Raw genomic sequence first — 17,845 nt, 5'->3', positions numbered from 1 at the left:
AGTGCTATGTAAAGGAAAATTAAAGGCAATTAAACTATTACGAAATAATGATGAATTTATGCATTTATTTATTTTCTTTGGAAGAGACTGAAATACAAACAGTGAACTTTCCAGCCAACTACAAAAGGATGTTTCCTTCCTGTGTGTGGAAAATAAGCGTATTGATCGAGCAAATGAAGCACGGTACCATTATTTCGAAGTAGACGACTCTGTTCAACTTCCTCCCTGCGAAGATTGCCTCTATCAACATGTTCTTAGAGCAGATTACAACTTTGTAATTTGAAAACGATGCCTGAAGACCTTTCCTGAAATTTCCGAGCCTGAAAACCAATGTTGGACAATTGACGAGAGTGGACATTTATCTGTTCAGTGGATGACGGATTACGTGCCCCAAAAGCTTGTTCTCGTTTCTATAAGCTGCCTAGCTGTTCTTTTTTGTTTAATAACATGGATTGTACACCTGCTTATAAGCTCGCCGATTGTGACAACCTACCTCAAATAGATGTTGAGGAGTATAGAGTTAACGAAGAAATTGGGTTTTCAAACAGTGAAGAGGAGAAGTAAAATTCGCAAGGTAAGTTTACATTTTAAGAGAGTAAAATAATATGAAATGTAGCTCGTGTTACGAGCTTTTTGTAGAAGAAAAATTCTATTTTAAAAATTAGATCTTTATTTGAGCTTTCTAAACGCTGCGGACCTTTGAGGACATTTAAATCTTGATATTTCCGGTTGTATTATTGTTAGAATGTTCACAAATATATCAAACGACAGCTAATTATTTTTTTTTTTAATCCGAAGAATTTTTTCATAAAATCTTTTCTTCCCACGATTAGTATATATTAAATGAAACTTAAAGCGATCCAAAGTTGGTTTTGTTATTTTCCTCACATATCGTCAGAGATACGGCAGAAATGATAAGAACAATATTTGTTGCAAATATAATGATCTTTTTTTTTCTTTCTTTTTCAGAGCGTTAAAATTCGATAATTAGGAGCCGAGATATTGCGTTTTGTAAATCAACTCGGGCGCCATCTTTGATTCGACACCATCTTGAAAAGCTACCGTTCCGAGATGGCCATCATAGTTTTTCGTTGTCCACAGGTACCAATACAATCATGGTTTGAAGGAAATCTGGTACCCCCAAATTATACTCAAATCTTGTCAGCCCATGGACTATTATTATATACCTCGGTAAAGGTAATCTCCAGAAAAAAGAATCAAACAAAAGCCTGAGTGGTCGGAGAATTGGACATTTTTAATACTCGTAGTACGTAAGAAAAAACAGAAGATGTAAATCTTAGATAGGGAGAGCCTAAGATTCTTTTCTTTTCAAAATGGTAAATGTCATACATGCCACGATATACGAGATGCCATGAAATGTCAACAACCATATAAAAGAAATACGAATACGTTACCTGGATAATGAATATTGATCATATATTCCTAGAAAACGATATATGAAAATCTAACACCAGAACACTTTTACGCATTAAGTGCAACATTAAGATATATTAAAATTTAAAATTTTATCACTATTATTGTCCTTTTACTGGTATTCTCACACTTCGAATCAGTATAACTCAAACACAATGTGTTTTACTTCACTAGAGGGAGGGAGTATAGCTCAGAAAATCACTGGCGAAGGGGGGATTGGTGATTATCCAATATTGCGATGAATTTCACTCCTTGCCATGCTGATTCCACTAGCCCTCCAAGTGACTTGAAAATGGATGGCTAAATTACTATAATCGTCTTAAGAGCCCGACAACGATTTCACACCATGCAGCCGGCGAACAATGCAGGAAATGAATCAGCTGCTCTCGCAATGGAAAAATATTAACTGCCGCTTTAGCGCATTTTCACTACATTATCTATAAAAAAAATTTACAGGGTGTCTATCGGTCACGAAATCAGAAAACGGTCATTAAAGTCAAGAAAGTCACGAAATTTAGCTTTTGGGTCACGATTTTTGCTATCTGTACAAATATAAATACATAAGACTGAAATTTTTGTTCTATAAAACGTCAAAATTCACCACCAAAAATGTATATGGTCGGCTTTAGACGCTACCAAATCGAAAGCAAAGCACGCTAATATCGCATGCATGAAAATTCGGCCCAATTCGCACCCAAATTCGTTCTTGAGAATGTTATTAAATTTTATGGTTTGGGGCAGAAAAGTTCACGAAAAAGTCACGAAATTTCATTTTGGAATTTTAGTAGACACCCTAATATAACATTGAACACCACTGCGCTATATGCAATACCTGAAGAACGAACCAACGAGGCTCATATACTGGTTTACACCGATGCACTCTTCTGAGATGTACAAAGTTTGTTGGCGTTGTCATAAAACTGGAAACTCTGGTGTTGTTAGTAGCTTCCTTAAGATGTTACGAGTAGACCTATGAAAATCCATGTATGATTGTATGGTAATTGTCCTTAGGCGTACATGTTTAGTTCGAGCAACACTGAAAGTCACTACACTCTTTTACCTTCTTGAGAATATAGCCAACAGGTATTTCTCACGGTTCATCTCCTATAAATATTTCCATCTAAGTTAATGGAAAATGTAAGGAGTTGATAAATGTTTTAGGTTAACGATATACAGAAAACAGTTCGAAAAATAATAATAAATTGGCAATTCTGAATGTGTTATCGTTCATTTGGCTTTCTACCCAGTTACGCTCTGGGTTTCACAAGATATTATTCTCATTCACTTTTGGTGTCTTATTGACTGGCGACGGTGTCTCGAGTGCGTCTGACTGGTGTCTCAAATTAAAAGTACGTTATTCGCTGCGAAAAGGAAAAAAAAATAAAATTAATTATTCAAAATGTTTTAGCTTCTGTGTTTCTCACAGAAAATGAGAAAAGTGAGGAAGAAATAAATGCTGGTGAAAGACAATTGCATATATATATATATTTTTTAAGTTATAAACTACCTATTTATTAGGCCAAATAAGTGTATAAGAAGTACTATAAATGTATTGATGACTAACTTTGTTAGCATTAGTAATTTGAATTCTGCGTATTAAATTAATTCTTGACTCTAAATGTTCCTGTAAGATGCGTTTCATTGTTTTCTGTTCAGTACTTCGAAGATGCAGTAGGCATTTGTAGTGGTCCGTACATTTGTAGTGGTTTCTTCAGGCATTTGTAGTGAATTGTTTTTTTTTTTTTTCTTTCTTTCTTTCTTTTGGAGATGTTGATTGGTATTTGTCTATCCCTTGTTCGATACAGATGTCACGGCTAAAAACTGTTTCTATTTCTATTAAACGATGGAGGTGGTGCTTAGCTTTAGGTCGTCTGTATATAGTAGGTGGTTAATTACACATGATTGGGACTATTACCTTAAAGCCATAAATAGGGATTGTTTGCAAAGGATTTGCGAAAAGGGTTGGACATTATGTAGAGTATTTTGAGAGAATCCCCTTTAGAATATACCTCTGTTCGTTTTTATTTCTTGAAATACTATTTTCTTCTTATCATTGGAGAGATGTAGTTCTGTGGATCGTTGTTTCATAGCTGTTTTCAGAAAGTGGAAGGTTGTAGGATGTATTTTATACTTGAGGTATTTCCATTAGATATAGGGGGCACGGTGACTCAGTGGTACAGCGCTTACCACTGGTGCGTGAGGTCTTTGGTTCGACCCCCGGCCAAGTAAATTTGTGGTGGACAACATCGTGTCCGTGGGTTTTCTTAGGAGTCACTCCCGTTTCCTCCCACTTTCTCATTCCACCAATTCTTCCATCATTCACTTGCTTTAATCATCCTCTCCCTTAGCCTAAAGAGCATGATTGTAAGACGTTAAACTCAAAGATTTCATTTCATTTCTACATTAGATATAGATGTTGGATTGAATCGAAAATTTTTGGTAGTTATAAATGGTACACTGTTTTGTGAAATGTAGCTTGCTTAGTAAGCACATTATCTAGTATGATCTGGTCCTTGGATTTTTTCTGGCTCTGTAGCATCCTTTTTGTTCTTCTGTCGTGATTTTATTGTTCTTCAGTAGAAAGTATATTTTCTCTGTTGAAATCCTGGATCTGTGCATGATAAGAAGTTAGGTATCGGCCTGACGCTTGCAGGCTGGTTGATGTCGTATAATTTACTTATCGAGCATATACACATTATAATATTTCGAATGACTTACCTGCTGATGTTCCTCGGGCAATTTTTACTGTAATATTTCGAGTGTTACAATCGAACACTCATTCTCAGTGTGTCTTTTCACAACACAATCTTTACATTGATTTCTTTGTCTCAGTAGTGGTAACTTAAGAATATTACTGAAATTTTATTGGTACTCATGGCAGGGTGAAGCAGGTTTTCCAGGTGGTAAACCCACTAGGTTTTTTTTGGGGGGGGAGTAAAACGCAATATCACTCTCCCCCCTCCACTTTCGAAAATATACTTCAAAACTTGAATTGAAATAACAACCTTAATGTGATCATAATTACTTTCCTCAATCATGTTCCTCAGTATACGCCTAGTTTCAGAATTGGCTATAAAAGTGTATCAAGGTTGGCTGGTTTAAGCCAAGGTGTTTTAAACCATGGTTTAAACCAGCTGTTTTTTTTTTTTTTTCAAAAAAAACAACTGGTTTAAACCAAAAAAACCAAAGTGGACTCAAATAATTCGTATCTTTATTCACTTTTCTTATTGATATGCAGATTAAGTCGGTGTATTTCTTTAATTTGGACCAATAAAAGTCGTTGTTAACTAACTTGAACTAAATTAGTTCTTCTGTACTCCGTAGTACTTTGAAATTGTTCATATGTAATTCTGTGTAATGGTTTCACTTGTCCAACTGTTTATCTTTTTGTCCTTCTGAAATGACTTGACAGTTATGTTAAGAAGCATGTAAAGATCAGTACAACTTTTTTTTTTAAAATCAGGATTCCTTCGTGAGTGAGTCGGCAGACGTACCGCATTTGTGGCCAATTAGTCCTGGTTCCGAGTTCAAATGGAGGACAATTTCTCTCGGATGTAACTCGAGAAGCTGTTTTTATTCCGCTTTAAGCTTATGTGACTCCTTCCTGCATAACCCGGTTGTTGCATAATAACATCAAGGCGAAACAAACTTATTTCTGTCCATATATATGAATATATAGAGCAAATTATTTAAACCATAAAAACCTGGTTTAAACCAAAAAAAACTGATTTAAACCAAAAAACCGGTTTTTTTGTTTTTTTAAATAAAAACCATGGTTTTTGCCTACCCTGAAGTGTATTCATCAAAAGAAAATCTTCAGAACGGAATACCATTGAAAAAGATATGTTCGGTAATAACGTATAACAAATTTAATTCGCTCACGATCAAATTCGCTGTAATGGTATTGAATTGTAACCTGAAACAAAAAGCAATGCGACTGTGTTCCCTATGTTTGTATAGTACATATTCGCGTATTAGTGCAAATAAATAATAAAATGTCTTTCTTCATGTATTATTTAATTACAAATCGAACATGCTTCACTTAAGAAAGGATTTTTTTAACACTACATTTGAATACGAGGAGCGTTCAGTAAGTTATCTACATAGACAGGAAGGAAGGGGCGGAGAATGATGACTGTGGGGAAACTCGCTGAGCAATTTAAGGTCAGTCGGAGCAACGCAGTGGTCATGAGCAGGATATGGGAATTAAATTTAACAGAGAGTTATAACGTTATGTCAATCCTATTGAGCTAGGAGCAAGAAGAATAGAAGGTTTTAGTTCCAAACCTGTTTTCCATATAGAACTTGAATCGATATTATGGAATAGCATTTTCTACACCTTTAACAAAAATGGAATTTTCTCAAACGTATTTTAGTGAATCATTGTTTTGAAATAAAAATGATACCTTCATAATTATTAAGGGAAAAAGTGAAACTCCTTTTCGTTGTTTATAAGACTTTCCCCGTATGGTTTCAGCCACCTATTTTGTACCGCTTTTCACCAAGTTACATCACTCACATGAAAATGAAATCAGTTTATAAACAGATTTTTCACTTCTGGTGCAACGGTTCTAAAATTGAGAAAGGCCTGTTGATAAACTAGTTGTTTATGTGGGAAAAGATTCTTTCTTTCTTTTTTGGAGCAGAAGATCCAATATATTTCAATCAAAAATTTTCGTGTAGGTCTTATGTCTGGAAAACTACATATAGTGTAGCCAAACTCAGACTATCGGTTAACTCAGTATGATGTACTTATTTCGTAGAAAATATAAAAATTCATTTTAGGGGCCGTTCAAAAATTTTGTGGTCCCTGATTCAAAAACTAATTATTGGCCAAGATCACAATCTTTTCATCCATTTTTGGTTTTCTTGAAATTGTTTCTTTCCTTTAAAAAAAAAAAAAATCGTTATGAAGGAACTGAAGATTAAACGATTCTTAAGTATACATTAACAATGTGAAGGGTCTCTTATTCACTGTTTCGTCTTTTCTTGATGGTAACTTTATATTTGAAATATTTCGCAAAAATTAAAATATAACTAGGAAGTTAAGAAATTATTGAGTATATGACGATTATAATACATTAAGACTCAAATTTGTTAACATTTAACTTAACAAGTTGTGTAGCCTGTGAACTGGTTAAAACGTTATCTTGATGTAATCGAAAGTGTCAAATTCAAACTATAAATACTAGCCGAACCTGTGCTCTCTACACAACGCATCATTCACATACAGTATGAATCTCCTTGTCATTCCTCACAACATCTGTATATATTCCTTTGCAGACACAAGTGAAGACGTCTTGATAAAAATCGGCAAGGGGTACTATAAAGTGGAGATTTTTTTCAATATCACACCATTTGTAAGATTTCAACTACTTCCGGTTGGAGTTTCTAATTCATGTATGATCAGTGTTTTCTTTCTTCTTGCATGCAGTATGTAATAAGCAAATACATTACACACATACACAATTAATTATAATGTCAGTGATATATGGTGTTCATTGGGCAAAACACGTCAATCAGTAAAGATTCATCTTAGACTGGAGAGATAATTATCCTTCGTTTTTCATTATCGTTTGGCCATGAAACAAACGCCGGAGAGATATACTAACCCTATATACAAATATGTGATGTTGGAATGTATAACTCATAGAATATGATATTTTACTTCTTAAAATTTCAATACTTCCAGTGTATCACTAAAAAAATGTAATAAAGAAATAGTCATATTTTTAAAATATTCAACTAGAACTGAACAATCTACACAAAATTTGCAATCGATCAGTGAAAACAGCATCTTTCTAAAGCTTGTGGTTTTCAAGATGATATTGTCAAAAGAATTAACCACAAACATACAAACCTAGCATTTTAATATATAAATGATTTCATTTTAAGTGTGTCATGTTATGGTTTGAGATTTTGTTTAATTTTTTATTTTATGTTTATTTTTCAGACAAAGAAAGTGGAAGTGAAACAAAACAAGCAAAGTCGATAGACATTGTGTCAGCTGCTATTATGGCCAAAGTGTTGGAGGAGCGAGAGAAAGAACGTTCTCAACAGAAACACTGCGATACGTGTCATTGTGTTCAGAGTGACACTAGCTCGCACGTGGACAAAGGGACACAAACATCTGGTTCCTGCATCGATGAAAAATGTGATTCTTGTGACGAACTATGCGGTGAAAGCAAACGAAAACATGGGAAACTAGAAGGGAACGAAGTAGTTACATCAACTGGTGAGACTGTGAAACCATTAGGGAAAATGTGTATAGCCAAAATGTCTAGAAATTCTGCGGTCGGTATACAGCCTAGTTCGAAAAGTTCATCAGCGAATATTTTACTAGACAATGCGCATTCATATTCACTAGTGTATGGTGTTAATGGTAGGCAGTCAGAAGTTCAAGCACCGACTGTGACCTGTAATGGTTCTGATGGTAGCCGCGTCAGTCATATTGCCCAGCGCACCACGTACAGTTCCAGCAGCAATGGTTCATGGCGTAGTACTGTATTAGTTCACAGTCCTCGATCACGTTCCGCGTCACTTTCAAGCAATGATTCTCAAATTGGACATCGAATAGATAGGATGGACAGTGTCACCTCAGCAGTCAGCCATTGGGTCCAATGCGGTTCAATATCATCAGCTGAAACAGAGATCTAATGCGTTGGTTTCGATTCCTAGTCACTCAATGTTACAAATGATGTTATGTGTATATATACTTGTGGGAAAAAAATCTATAGAAATTACAATTGCGTGTGTATTAGTACTTTGACTTCCCTTTAAAAGACTGACGTGTACATTTTGTGCATAATCCATGTGCATTCTTCCATGTTTCAAATAATCACTTACAAGTGCTATCAGTACAAAAGTTACTAGTTTACACATTGTAGTACCAAAGAAAACGAAGGATCCTTAACGGTAATACCACTGTACATTCTTGACATAAGTTATTTGCTTAATGACACATCTGATAACTTTTAAAAGCCTTTTTTTCTTCTTCTAAAAGCAAAAAGTATATACATGTGTAATTGTTTTAAACACAATTGCTTTTGATAGGAGAGTTTACTGTGTTCCGATATTTTCTACGTACGATAGCTGCAGTACACAGGTAGAGTCAACTATTTACAGTAAAAGAACAGTGCATTGGAATATTGTATTCCGTTTGGTAAATTTGAAAGTCATACGTATATGATGCTATAGAAACTTAAGAGATATTCTTTTGTCGGTCACTGTTGTTGATAACTATTTGTAAAACCAACTCTTTGCAAACAATCATATTATTGTGAAAACTCGAGAGAAAATAGGAATGTTGTGATTTGGTGCTGAGGTTGTGTTTGTGATTAAGGCACCAAATCCATTACTGTTGTTGAATACAAAACTTTTTCCTTCTCCTTGGTAGGCCAAACGTTTCCTTTATATTGTGAACTTGGCTGTTTGTGCTTAGTGGTCTAACAAGGATTGTCATAATGATACCACGTAGAGATCATTCCATTGAATTCGAGAGAGTGATGTAGACCTTGTAGAAATAATGAGACCAATCTTCAAAATAAGTGAGAAAAATAAACCGTGTTCATCTTTTTTGTATCACTTGTCAGGGTTTACAATTCAGGGCGAAGTGGCGTACAGAACCAAAATAGATAGGATTATCATAAAATTGTGAAGAAAAATATATTTGTGACAATATTTGATATCGAATAATTAGGAATCGAAGTTTTTTTGTTAGCAGTAAAAAAAGAAAAGTGCTTTTACGCAAAATAGGCAATAAAGAAAGCAAAGCTCAAATATTTAGTGTTCGTTATGCATATTTTCCTTCAGAGATCGTAAACGGAAACTAAAAAATGCTGGAAACAAATCACTAATCATTCAAGAAATAAATTGTTATCAAGGAACACACAAATGTAATTAGTAATTGCACAGAGTGATCATTTTATAGAAATATATGAGAGTGAACAAAATTATTACGTATAACTATAGAATACAAAGGTGCTATGTACAAGTCAATACAGCAGTTAGTGATACTCAACATCAGAGCTTGTCAATTTGTATTGGTCATACAATTGTTATCATATCTCCCTGTATATATTTTTTCTCCAGGTTTGTTTGTGTTATAACTTTTGTTTGTTTTTTGAACTCATGGGAAGTACACATGAAATAAAAAAAATGTGACGTAACATTCAATACATAAAATATGTATGTATTGAAATTGTTATCTCGTTTTTTTTTTTTTTTAAAAAGTTTGTTACATAAACAGCGTTAAAATTGAGTGTCTTCTTGTTATTTTTATGTTGTAAAAACAAAAAAAAATATTGAAATGGAACGCGCAGAAAATTTAGTATGACCACACATTGACACAGACTTACATACGTTAATATCACTGTAGATATGTTATTCCTTAAAACAAAAACTACAGTATAAAGTGCTTCAGTTGTGTAGAGATTATGAGGGACAATATAAACGGGAAAAAATCAAATCTACATGGTGTGATTACCAACTTTCGGCAATATCACGTACGTAGAGTTTGGGTCTTGACATAAATTTAGGCTTTAATAATTTTGTTTTCTATTTCTTTTTTCGTTACTAACGGCCCATTTCGTCTAAACTCACCATAAGTATAATCTGAAAGAAATTTAAACCTGTTAATAACTACATTAACAAGGAAGAGTTACATCTGGCTGAACTTAAATCGTTTATCTGATCTTCCGACCATTATTCCTTTTTTTCTTCAAGTTCATTTCTTTCTTGTTTTACTTACACGCAGGATGATTTTATTCAGTCGGTTCGCACCGGTTCCCTAGAACCGGTTGTTAAAATATTTCCAGTTCGCAGAACCGTTTGTTATACCCAAACATAACAGTAAATTTTACCCAGTTATAGCCAGGAACAGTAAATTTTAGTTTAACTATCTTTGTTTGTAGAAATTCGTACAGCTACAGGTTTAAATATATGATCTCTCAAACAAAGTATAAGCGTTTATTTCTTAATCTCAAATGCTTAGATATCAAGAATAAAAACTGAGTGTAGTGGTGAGGGTTATTTATATTTGAAACGCATATATACCATCATCAACAATTGTCGATCAATTGCTGAAATTAGTCTTTCCAATATTTTTTGACAACTGTTTGTCGTGCATAATTAGCTTCCAATATATTCGCAGTACTACTTAATTTCGTCACATCACCTTGTATTAGGATACTGTGTAGATCTCTGCGTGTCACTTGTGGCATCCAGTAAAAAGTTTGCTTTTGTCTACCTTACATGGTTTATCTATCTACCAATCCATCTCTTTCTCCCTCCATATATATATATATATATATATATATATATATATATATATATATATATAACACCACTGTATACGAATAATAAATATTTAAATGTCCCACAGATGTGCCCTGGAAGCTAAACGAGACGGGTAATCATGAAACAGTGGAATGAGAATGTGAGATGAAACCCTCGGACACTATGTTGCCGATCACAAACTTTTCCATCGCCTAAAATCGAACCAGGGATCCCTCGTATCAGAGAAAGTTAGCGTTGTAGCAGTGAGCTACCGTGTCCTCCTCCCGCTCCTCCCCCCCCCCCGAAGTTTTACTGTGTAAGAACTTCTTTTGTAAATTGTATAGGTGTTGGTAAATATACGAGGATAATCTCAAAATCGCTGGGGACGCAGGGAAACTATTCGTGTGGCTATTAGCAACACTATTGTGCTTGTTTACCCCCACTCCCAAACAAGCCTACACACTCCGCGCTAAAACGCACAGTCTTGGTTTAGCAGCCGCTTGTAATGAATCTCCCGTTTGGCGCTACCACCAAGTGCAATGTTCGCCCAGTTATTCGGTTTTTCACCGCTAAAGGCGTGAAACCGATTGAAAATTATCACCAATTGACATGGCAAATCATGCATCGATGTCAAAAACGTCCGCAAGTGATGCAGGGAGTTTACAGTTGGTCCTACTGAAATTCATGACAAAGAAAGAAACAGGAGACCGTCGATTTCCAAGACAAAATAAAAAAATTGGTTTCCTATGTATTCCTATGAGAATAATTACGGTTCTCTCTTTCTTGATAGACTAACCGCAGTACTGTTGAGATTAGCTGGTTAGTATAATGCTCAGGATACAAAATACTAAGTGACCGTGGAATACAACCCTAAAAGAAAATAAATAACTTTATATGCCACAAATTTATAGACTTAAATACCTTTTGTTTTGAAATACTAATTCATCTTATTAAAGTTTGTGAGAATGAAAATGAAATATTTAAGTTTAACGTTCCACGCTTATGCTCTTTAGGCTAAGGGAGACGATGAATAAGACAAGTGAATAGTGATGGAAGAACGTGGAAGGAAACGGAAGTACCTCGAGAAAACCCGCGGACACGATGTTGTTCACCACAAACTTACTTGACCGGGGATCGAACCAGCTGCTACTTGTTTATTATTATTTTAAATGTTAGACGAACATCATTAAAGCAAGTGTTGTCTGAAGGAATTTCCAAGGTGGGCGGGGCGTAGCGAAAAATACAAGTTCTTCCATCAGAATCTCGTTAAACCAAACACTTCCTTGTTAAGGTTTCGCTTGCAATGACAGGGTGTCTACCAGTCAGGGAATGTCAAGGAAAAAATTTTTCCCGGGCTGTGGGGGGGGTGAAGGAATGCCACTAAAATAGTCATAAATTACAGGTAAATGAATTGGTTCATTTGTACGTTTGTAGAATATTGTATAAGCATATAAACAATGATGAAAACTTACAGTTCACTTTAAATCTAAGTTATTTTTCGTGAGTTATACTAAGAAAAAAAGAATGACAGTCAGGGAAAATTATAATTTTGTCAGGGAATTTGATTATGCTTGCTTGGTAGACACCCTGAATGACAGTTACCAAGTTAAAGAAAAAATACTTAAAAATCGTCGGACGATTTATTTTTGCCCAGTAAAGTGGACGGACGTAGTTAATATATAAACAAGTTTGTTAAAATTTTATTTAGAAATGTATTTTTCACCGAATATTAGTAAGTTATTAAGTTTTGGAATTAATTTCGAAATACATTCTTAGTTACTCTGTTTATATTCTCAGTCGTCTTTGTTCAGTTGTTTTATACTGTACTCACCAACTAAGCTACGTTGGCGAGATTTATAATGTAGATGGATTCCGAAGTCCATTCAAAGCGCTCTGATCAATATATATTTTACTTCTTCTTTCAAGTAGTTACTTACAAAAATCTAACGTGCATGCAGTAAGAAGGAGCAAAGAGAATCTACTTACCAAGAGAAAATCAGTTCTGATACCTGGATCCATTACCAAATGCACCTAGGCTAGTGGTTAGCGTTATTTCTTTACAGTCGGGAAGTTCCGAGTTGGAATGCGAAAATTGTCGTCCTGGCCGAACGAGGTGAATACTGAGATGGTAATATTTTAACAAAGTGCCGTAATCGAATTTCTTCCTCATTGTTGTTATTAAATATTCATAAAACTTGCAGACTGATATTTTGTGAAATAAATAAATACAAAAGTAATTTCGTTACATATTACCATCAAATAGTCAAACAATGATGTAGAATGTGCTATCGATTCTATAGAAACGAAAAGAGAGAATTATTTCATGTTTTGTATTCAATGATTGGGCAAAGCCTCAATAGGGAGATCAAGATGGCCGCTGTACAGATAAGTATATGAGCGTCAAGCTCTCATTTTATTTTTATTTTTTCTCTTTTTAATTTTTCATCAATTTATATTTAGACAAATATAATAATTTAATACAATGCTTAAGATATATAACATAACTATGTCCGGAGCCACTACCTTTTTACAGTTATTAGTTAAAACAGTTTTACTTAGAAACAACATTAGTGACGAATGTCGGCTGGGCTTTATGGCTGCAATTATAATAATCTAAACACCCATAAAGATTAATAAGGAAGTAAAGCATTAATAATAGCAAGTAAGCTTAGATAAATAGTTAGCATTCTTGCTTTTCAGTCAGAAATCAGGGTTCGAATCCTGCCGCCGACAATCTTAATTGAGTCCCATCAACCTCTCCTTTGCTAGAATCGTACCTTTAACTGTAGAGCTTTTTCGCATTTCTCTTAAATTTCCTCTCCGATTTTCATCGTCAATGTTCCTAGTATAAAATCCCCACATGCATGTATCTAGAACTATGTTATTGGGTGTATAGAAACCATCATTTCAATCATATCTAAATATATGATCTTTCGTTACAAAATATACATTAATGGTAATATAATCAATCATTACTGTCAGTTGTGACTTTTTGTCAACAATCAACTGAATGCAAAGTTCCATCTGTGAAAAACACTTCATCCGTACAGGCAAAAAATTACTCCAGTGTCTCTTTTATATGATTATGAGATTGAAAGTTCTTATTCCTTATGCTGTGCTCGAAGGATCAAAATAAGAGGTAGTAACTGGGAGTTATTTCCGGTGAATATGGGAATAAAGCAGGACGTCCCATCCTAGCTGTACTAGTACAATATTACGCCTTTTGGTTGATAAAAGGTGGACGTTCAACTAATAGTGCTTCACGTAATCATTCTAATTGGTCGCCGTAAAAGGCGCCGTTATAGTCTAATCTACCATGTCATCCCATAAGTAATGTATTTGCGGCGTGAGTAAAAGAACAACTTACCTGGAACACTACTGCTAATCAGAAAAAAACAAAAAAAAAAAAAGTTTCCATCAGACTCCACAACATTCTGCCACCTTTCAACCAGTTGTTCAATCCCCTGCTGAAAGAAGTCACTGGTTTTGAAGGCAAAGGACTGGGTCACTGTTTGTTGCACATCATCGTCTTGCAGTGTTTTACCGGAAATGTGGTTTAGAAGGCTGCAAGAAAGACTGTTAAGGCTGTTGATGCAAAATCTGGTGAAAACGCCAGCTACATTCCTCGATCCTAGCACAGAACCTTCTTGGCATGTGTGGGTGCGCGTTATCATTGTGGATGAGCACACCCTTACGATGAACCGGAGCATGACGTTTCTATAACAATACAGGCTGTAGGCGTTCAAGCTGATGACAGTAGACATTTGGATTGATTGTCTGGTTACATGGCAGGAGCTCAAAAATGGATTATTCCATGTATATTCCAGCAAACACTCAACACAACTTGGCAGGGGTGATCCTGTTTTTGTGCAGTTGCTGTAACCTCTTCTTTAGGTACCCTCTGACGTTTGCGTATAATATGGTAAAGGACCCAGTTTTCATTCCCTGTCACCATTCTGTCCAGAAATGGTTCATGTCTGTGACAGATGAGCAGGATCCACTCGCTGCTGCTTCTGTTGAGGCGTTAACGCATGGGGTACTCATTTATCGATCTTCAAGACGTCCTAAGCTGCTGCAGATGACGATAAACGGTCGAATGGGTTCGCTAGCCAGTTCTTCAACAGTATGCATTAGCGCTGCTCGGAGGTCATCCTTGTCCAGCTGCACAGGTCTCCTTTCTTGTGGCTTATCGGTGAATCTAGTGTCCTGAGACTGAAACTTCTGGGACTTCCGCATATCCATAACACCCTGACCATATATAGCATTAATGTTTCGTACCACTGCGCTCGCTGAATGTTCGTGGCAAAACTCATACAACACGGCATGGCGTATGCTGTCCTCCGACACTGCCATGATCAAACACAAGCTATGATTCCAAAACGTGAAGTAAACCGCTGTCCTATCACTACTGCACAATGAAGTGCCCTACATGGCAGCTATGGCGCGTATCGCTAACTTCACTATTCGCTTGTCAGATGGCGTCATTGCAGTGATCATCGAAAAAACGACACTACTTATGGGATGAGCTGATAATTTCATTCCATAATATATAGCTTCCTTGATATCGCACCACATTCAGAATAAACTTTTTTTTTTGGGGGGGGGGGGGGGTGAAGTCCATCTTGAGTGGCCGGAGCTGGTATTTGCTACTGAGAAAGTCATTGGTTTTTCTTTCGTATTACTTTTATATGTAATAGTTTTTCATCACTAGTTACAACGCGTTTTGAAAAGGGCTGGTTTCTTTCTCTTGTCACCGATGTATTTCTAATTGTACGTCTGTGTGCTTAGCTCTGTTTTCTGTTCAAGAGCTAATTATGTATTTTCTTTAGCTTTTTTTCTAACTAACGCCTTTCTACTGAACGTAAAGATTCGACTCGGGGCAATCGTTCTTTGAGATAAGCTGAGATTCACGAAAACGATAAAAGTTAAAAAGTCTTCCGTTCTTCATGAAGATTGGGTTCGATCACAAAGGTGTGCAGTTCGATGCGAACATCAAGTTCTATTCGTGATAGTAAAAATGAATATTAAAACCTACAACTAAAATCTTGTCTTTTTCGATGGGGGTAAAGCTCCGTCCTGGCTAAGCGATTAGCGTTCGTGCCTTTGGGCGTGGCAGACCCGGGTTCGATTCGCCGCTTGAGGTCATGTGCTTCGGATTCCACGTTAAGCTGTAGGTCCAAGTCTTATATAACCTCGTTGCTGAAAGGGACACTCAACTAAAAATCACATCAAATTTGATGGGGGAACTGTGGCGTAGTGTAGAGCGCTTACCTTTTATCGAAGGCCCCATATTCGATTCTAGATCATGGTACGTCGAGTCCCAGGTTCGATTCCCGACCAAGTAAGTTTGTGGGGAACAACATCGTGTTCATGAGTTTTCTCGGGTTAATCCCGTTTCCTCCCAATTCCTCATTGTATTATCATTCACTCGTCTCAGCCTAACAGACATAATCGTGAAACGTTAAACACAAAGATTTTATTTTATTTCAAAATTGCAAATAAGCAAGCTCCTGAATGATGGACGGAACTCAGATATAAACGGGATCGTAGTGGCTCACTGTACAGCGTTCAGCTTTGGTGTCTGAGGTCCCTAGTTCGATCTCGGCTTGCGCCAAGTGGACTTAGTGGTGGACAAACACCGTATGCATGGGTTTCCGCGGAGTTCTCCCGTTTTTTTCCCGCTCCACCATTGCATTCATTTCCCATCACCGTCTTCTTTAGCCTAGCCGGCATAATAGTGGGACGTAAAACTCAAAGATTTAATTTCATTTCAGATGTAAATATCAAATTCAGAGACTACGTATTCTGTGTCGTTATCTCAACAAGATCAAACCTGTTTAATCGTGAGTCATTACTCCAGTTATTTAGCTTTGTTCGTGAAAGAATTACAGAATGGACGAAATTTAAATATAAGTGCGAGAATAACAGTGTAAGAACGAAGGACCAGTGTGAGAATACAGAATTGAAATAGCTACAATTTTCCATTTTTATATTGTTGGTAATGACGTGATAGTTTTTATATGCCCTCGTATATCGCCTATATTATTTCTTTCTATTGTTTTCCTTTTGATTATCTAAAGTACCGGAAATTTTCCGTTCTCGAACGTCTTGTGGTTGAATTTATAAAACTTAAATGTACCAGCAGGGGCGGCTTTAGGATTTTAATTTTGGATAGGCCCGCTTCCTCGCTTAAGGATACATATACACATTTGAATGATTAATAACAGTAAGAAATCACTTTTACAGTAGTGGTTGATGCTATTTGTTAAATAATTATCTTCCATTAATATAAATAGGGGATAATATATTTACTCTTTATTGTATCTTTAGCGTTTATGTATTTTTCAAAAAATTTGGGTAGACCCGTGCCTACCCAGCCTACCCGCTAAAGCCGCCACTGAGTACCAGACAGTTTTCTCTGCATATTTATGAGATGTTCATTCTGGGTCTGTGTCACTGTGCGATCAAATAAACATTTATTTAATTGAAAGGGGTTCATTATCTAATAACTAAGAAGTTCTACATTTGAGCCATATATGAATTGTTAAACTTAAATGTGCTTTAGTAAAATAAAGATCTGTATTATCTTCACGAAAATTCCATGCTTCATTCTTCCAGAACAAGCAAGTCTTGATAACGATTGTAAACATGTTAATATATAAAAATTGTAAATAAATGTTAGATTCAGTTATACTCCTGCTTTTTTTTTTTATTTCTAGCCTCCATTTAGTCTGCATGTGCTGTATGATGTTTTAATCTAGAGTTAATTTAATGCTCCCGTTGACACCAAACATTAAGTAATTCCGTGAAATTATTGTATTGATAGAAATCAAGTGAATGTTGTGTTGCAAATGAAAACAAAACCTGTTGACCTTGTTCCTCTGTGTTAAGTTTTAACTGTAAATAATTTATTTGTTATAAACAGATTTTTAATTTATTGAAAAACATTGGAAAGCAGAAAAAGAATCAGCAAGATGAATATATTGTGTTTTTAGTTGCAGTTTGCTTTTCAAGTATCTGATTGGTACACTGCTGATCTGATTGTACTGTTTCAATTATATTTGTACACTGCAAAATGAATATTCAGGAACTATGATACCACATGAACAAAATTTTATATACACACTTCATTTTC

At 35.6% G+C, this 17,845-nt stretch overlaps 1 protein-coding gene across 3 annotated transcripts in view; it reads left to right on the top strand.

Annotated features, from left to right (window-relative positions):
• LOC145660682 (uncharacterized) overlaps positions 1-17,403 on the top strand; it is a 154,400-nt gene extending 136,997 nt beyond the window's left edge. For all 3 annotated transcript variants that reach the window (XM_081726022.1, XM_081726021.1, XM_081726023.1), the window contains one exon: positions 7,388-17,403. In XM_081726022.1, coding sequence (XP_081582148.1) covers positions 7,388-8,091 — 704 coding nt within the window. In that variant the 3' untranslated portion in view covers positions 8,092-17,403. The remainder of the gene's footprint in view (positions 1-7,387) is intronic.
• Positions 17,404-17,845: the final 442 nt, after the last annotated feature.

Source organism: Thermobia domestica, chromosome 9 (genome assembly GCF_964235325.1).
Source record: "Thermobia domestica chromosome 9, izTheDome1.hap1.1, whole genome shotgun sequence".
Taxonomy (NCBI): Eukaryota; Metazoa; Arthropoda; class Insecta; order Zygentoma; family Lepismatidae; genus Thermobia; species Thermobia domestica.
Note: the sequence above shows the minus strand (reverse complement) of the source record. Positions and strands in the feature narration are given on the sequence as shown.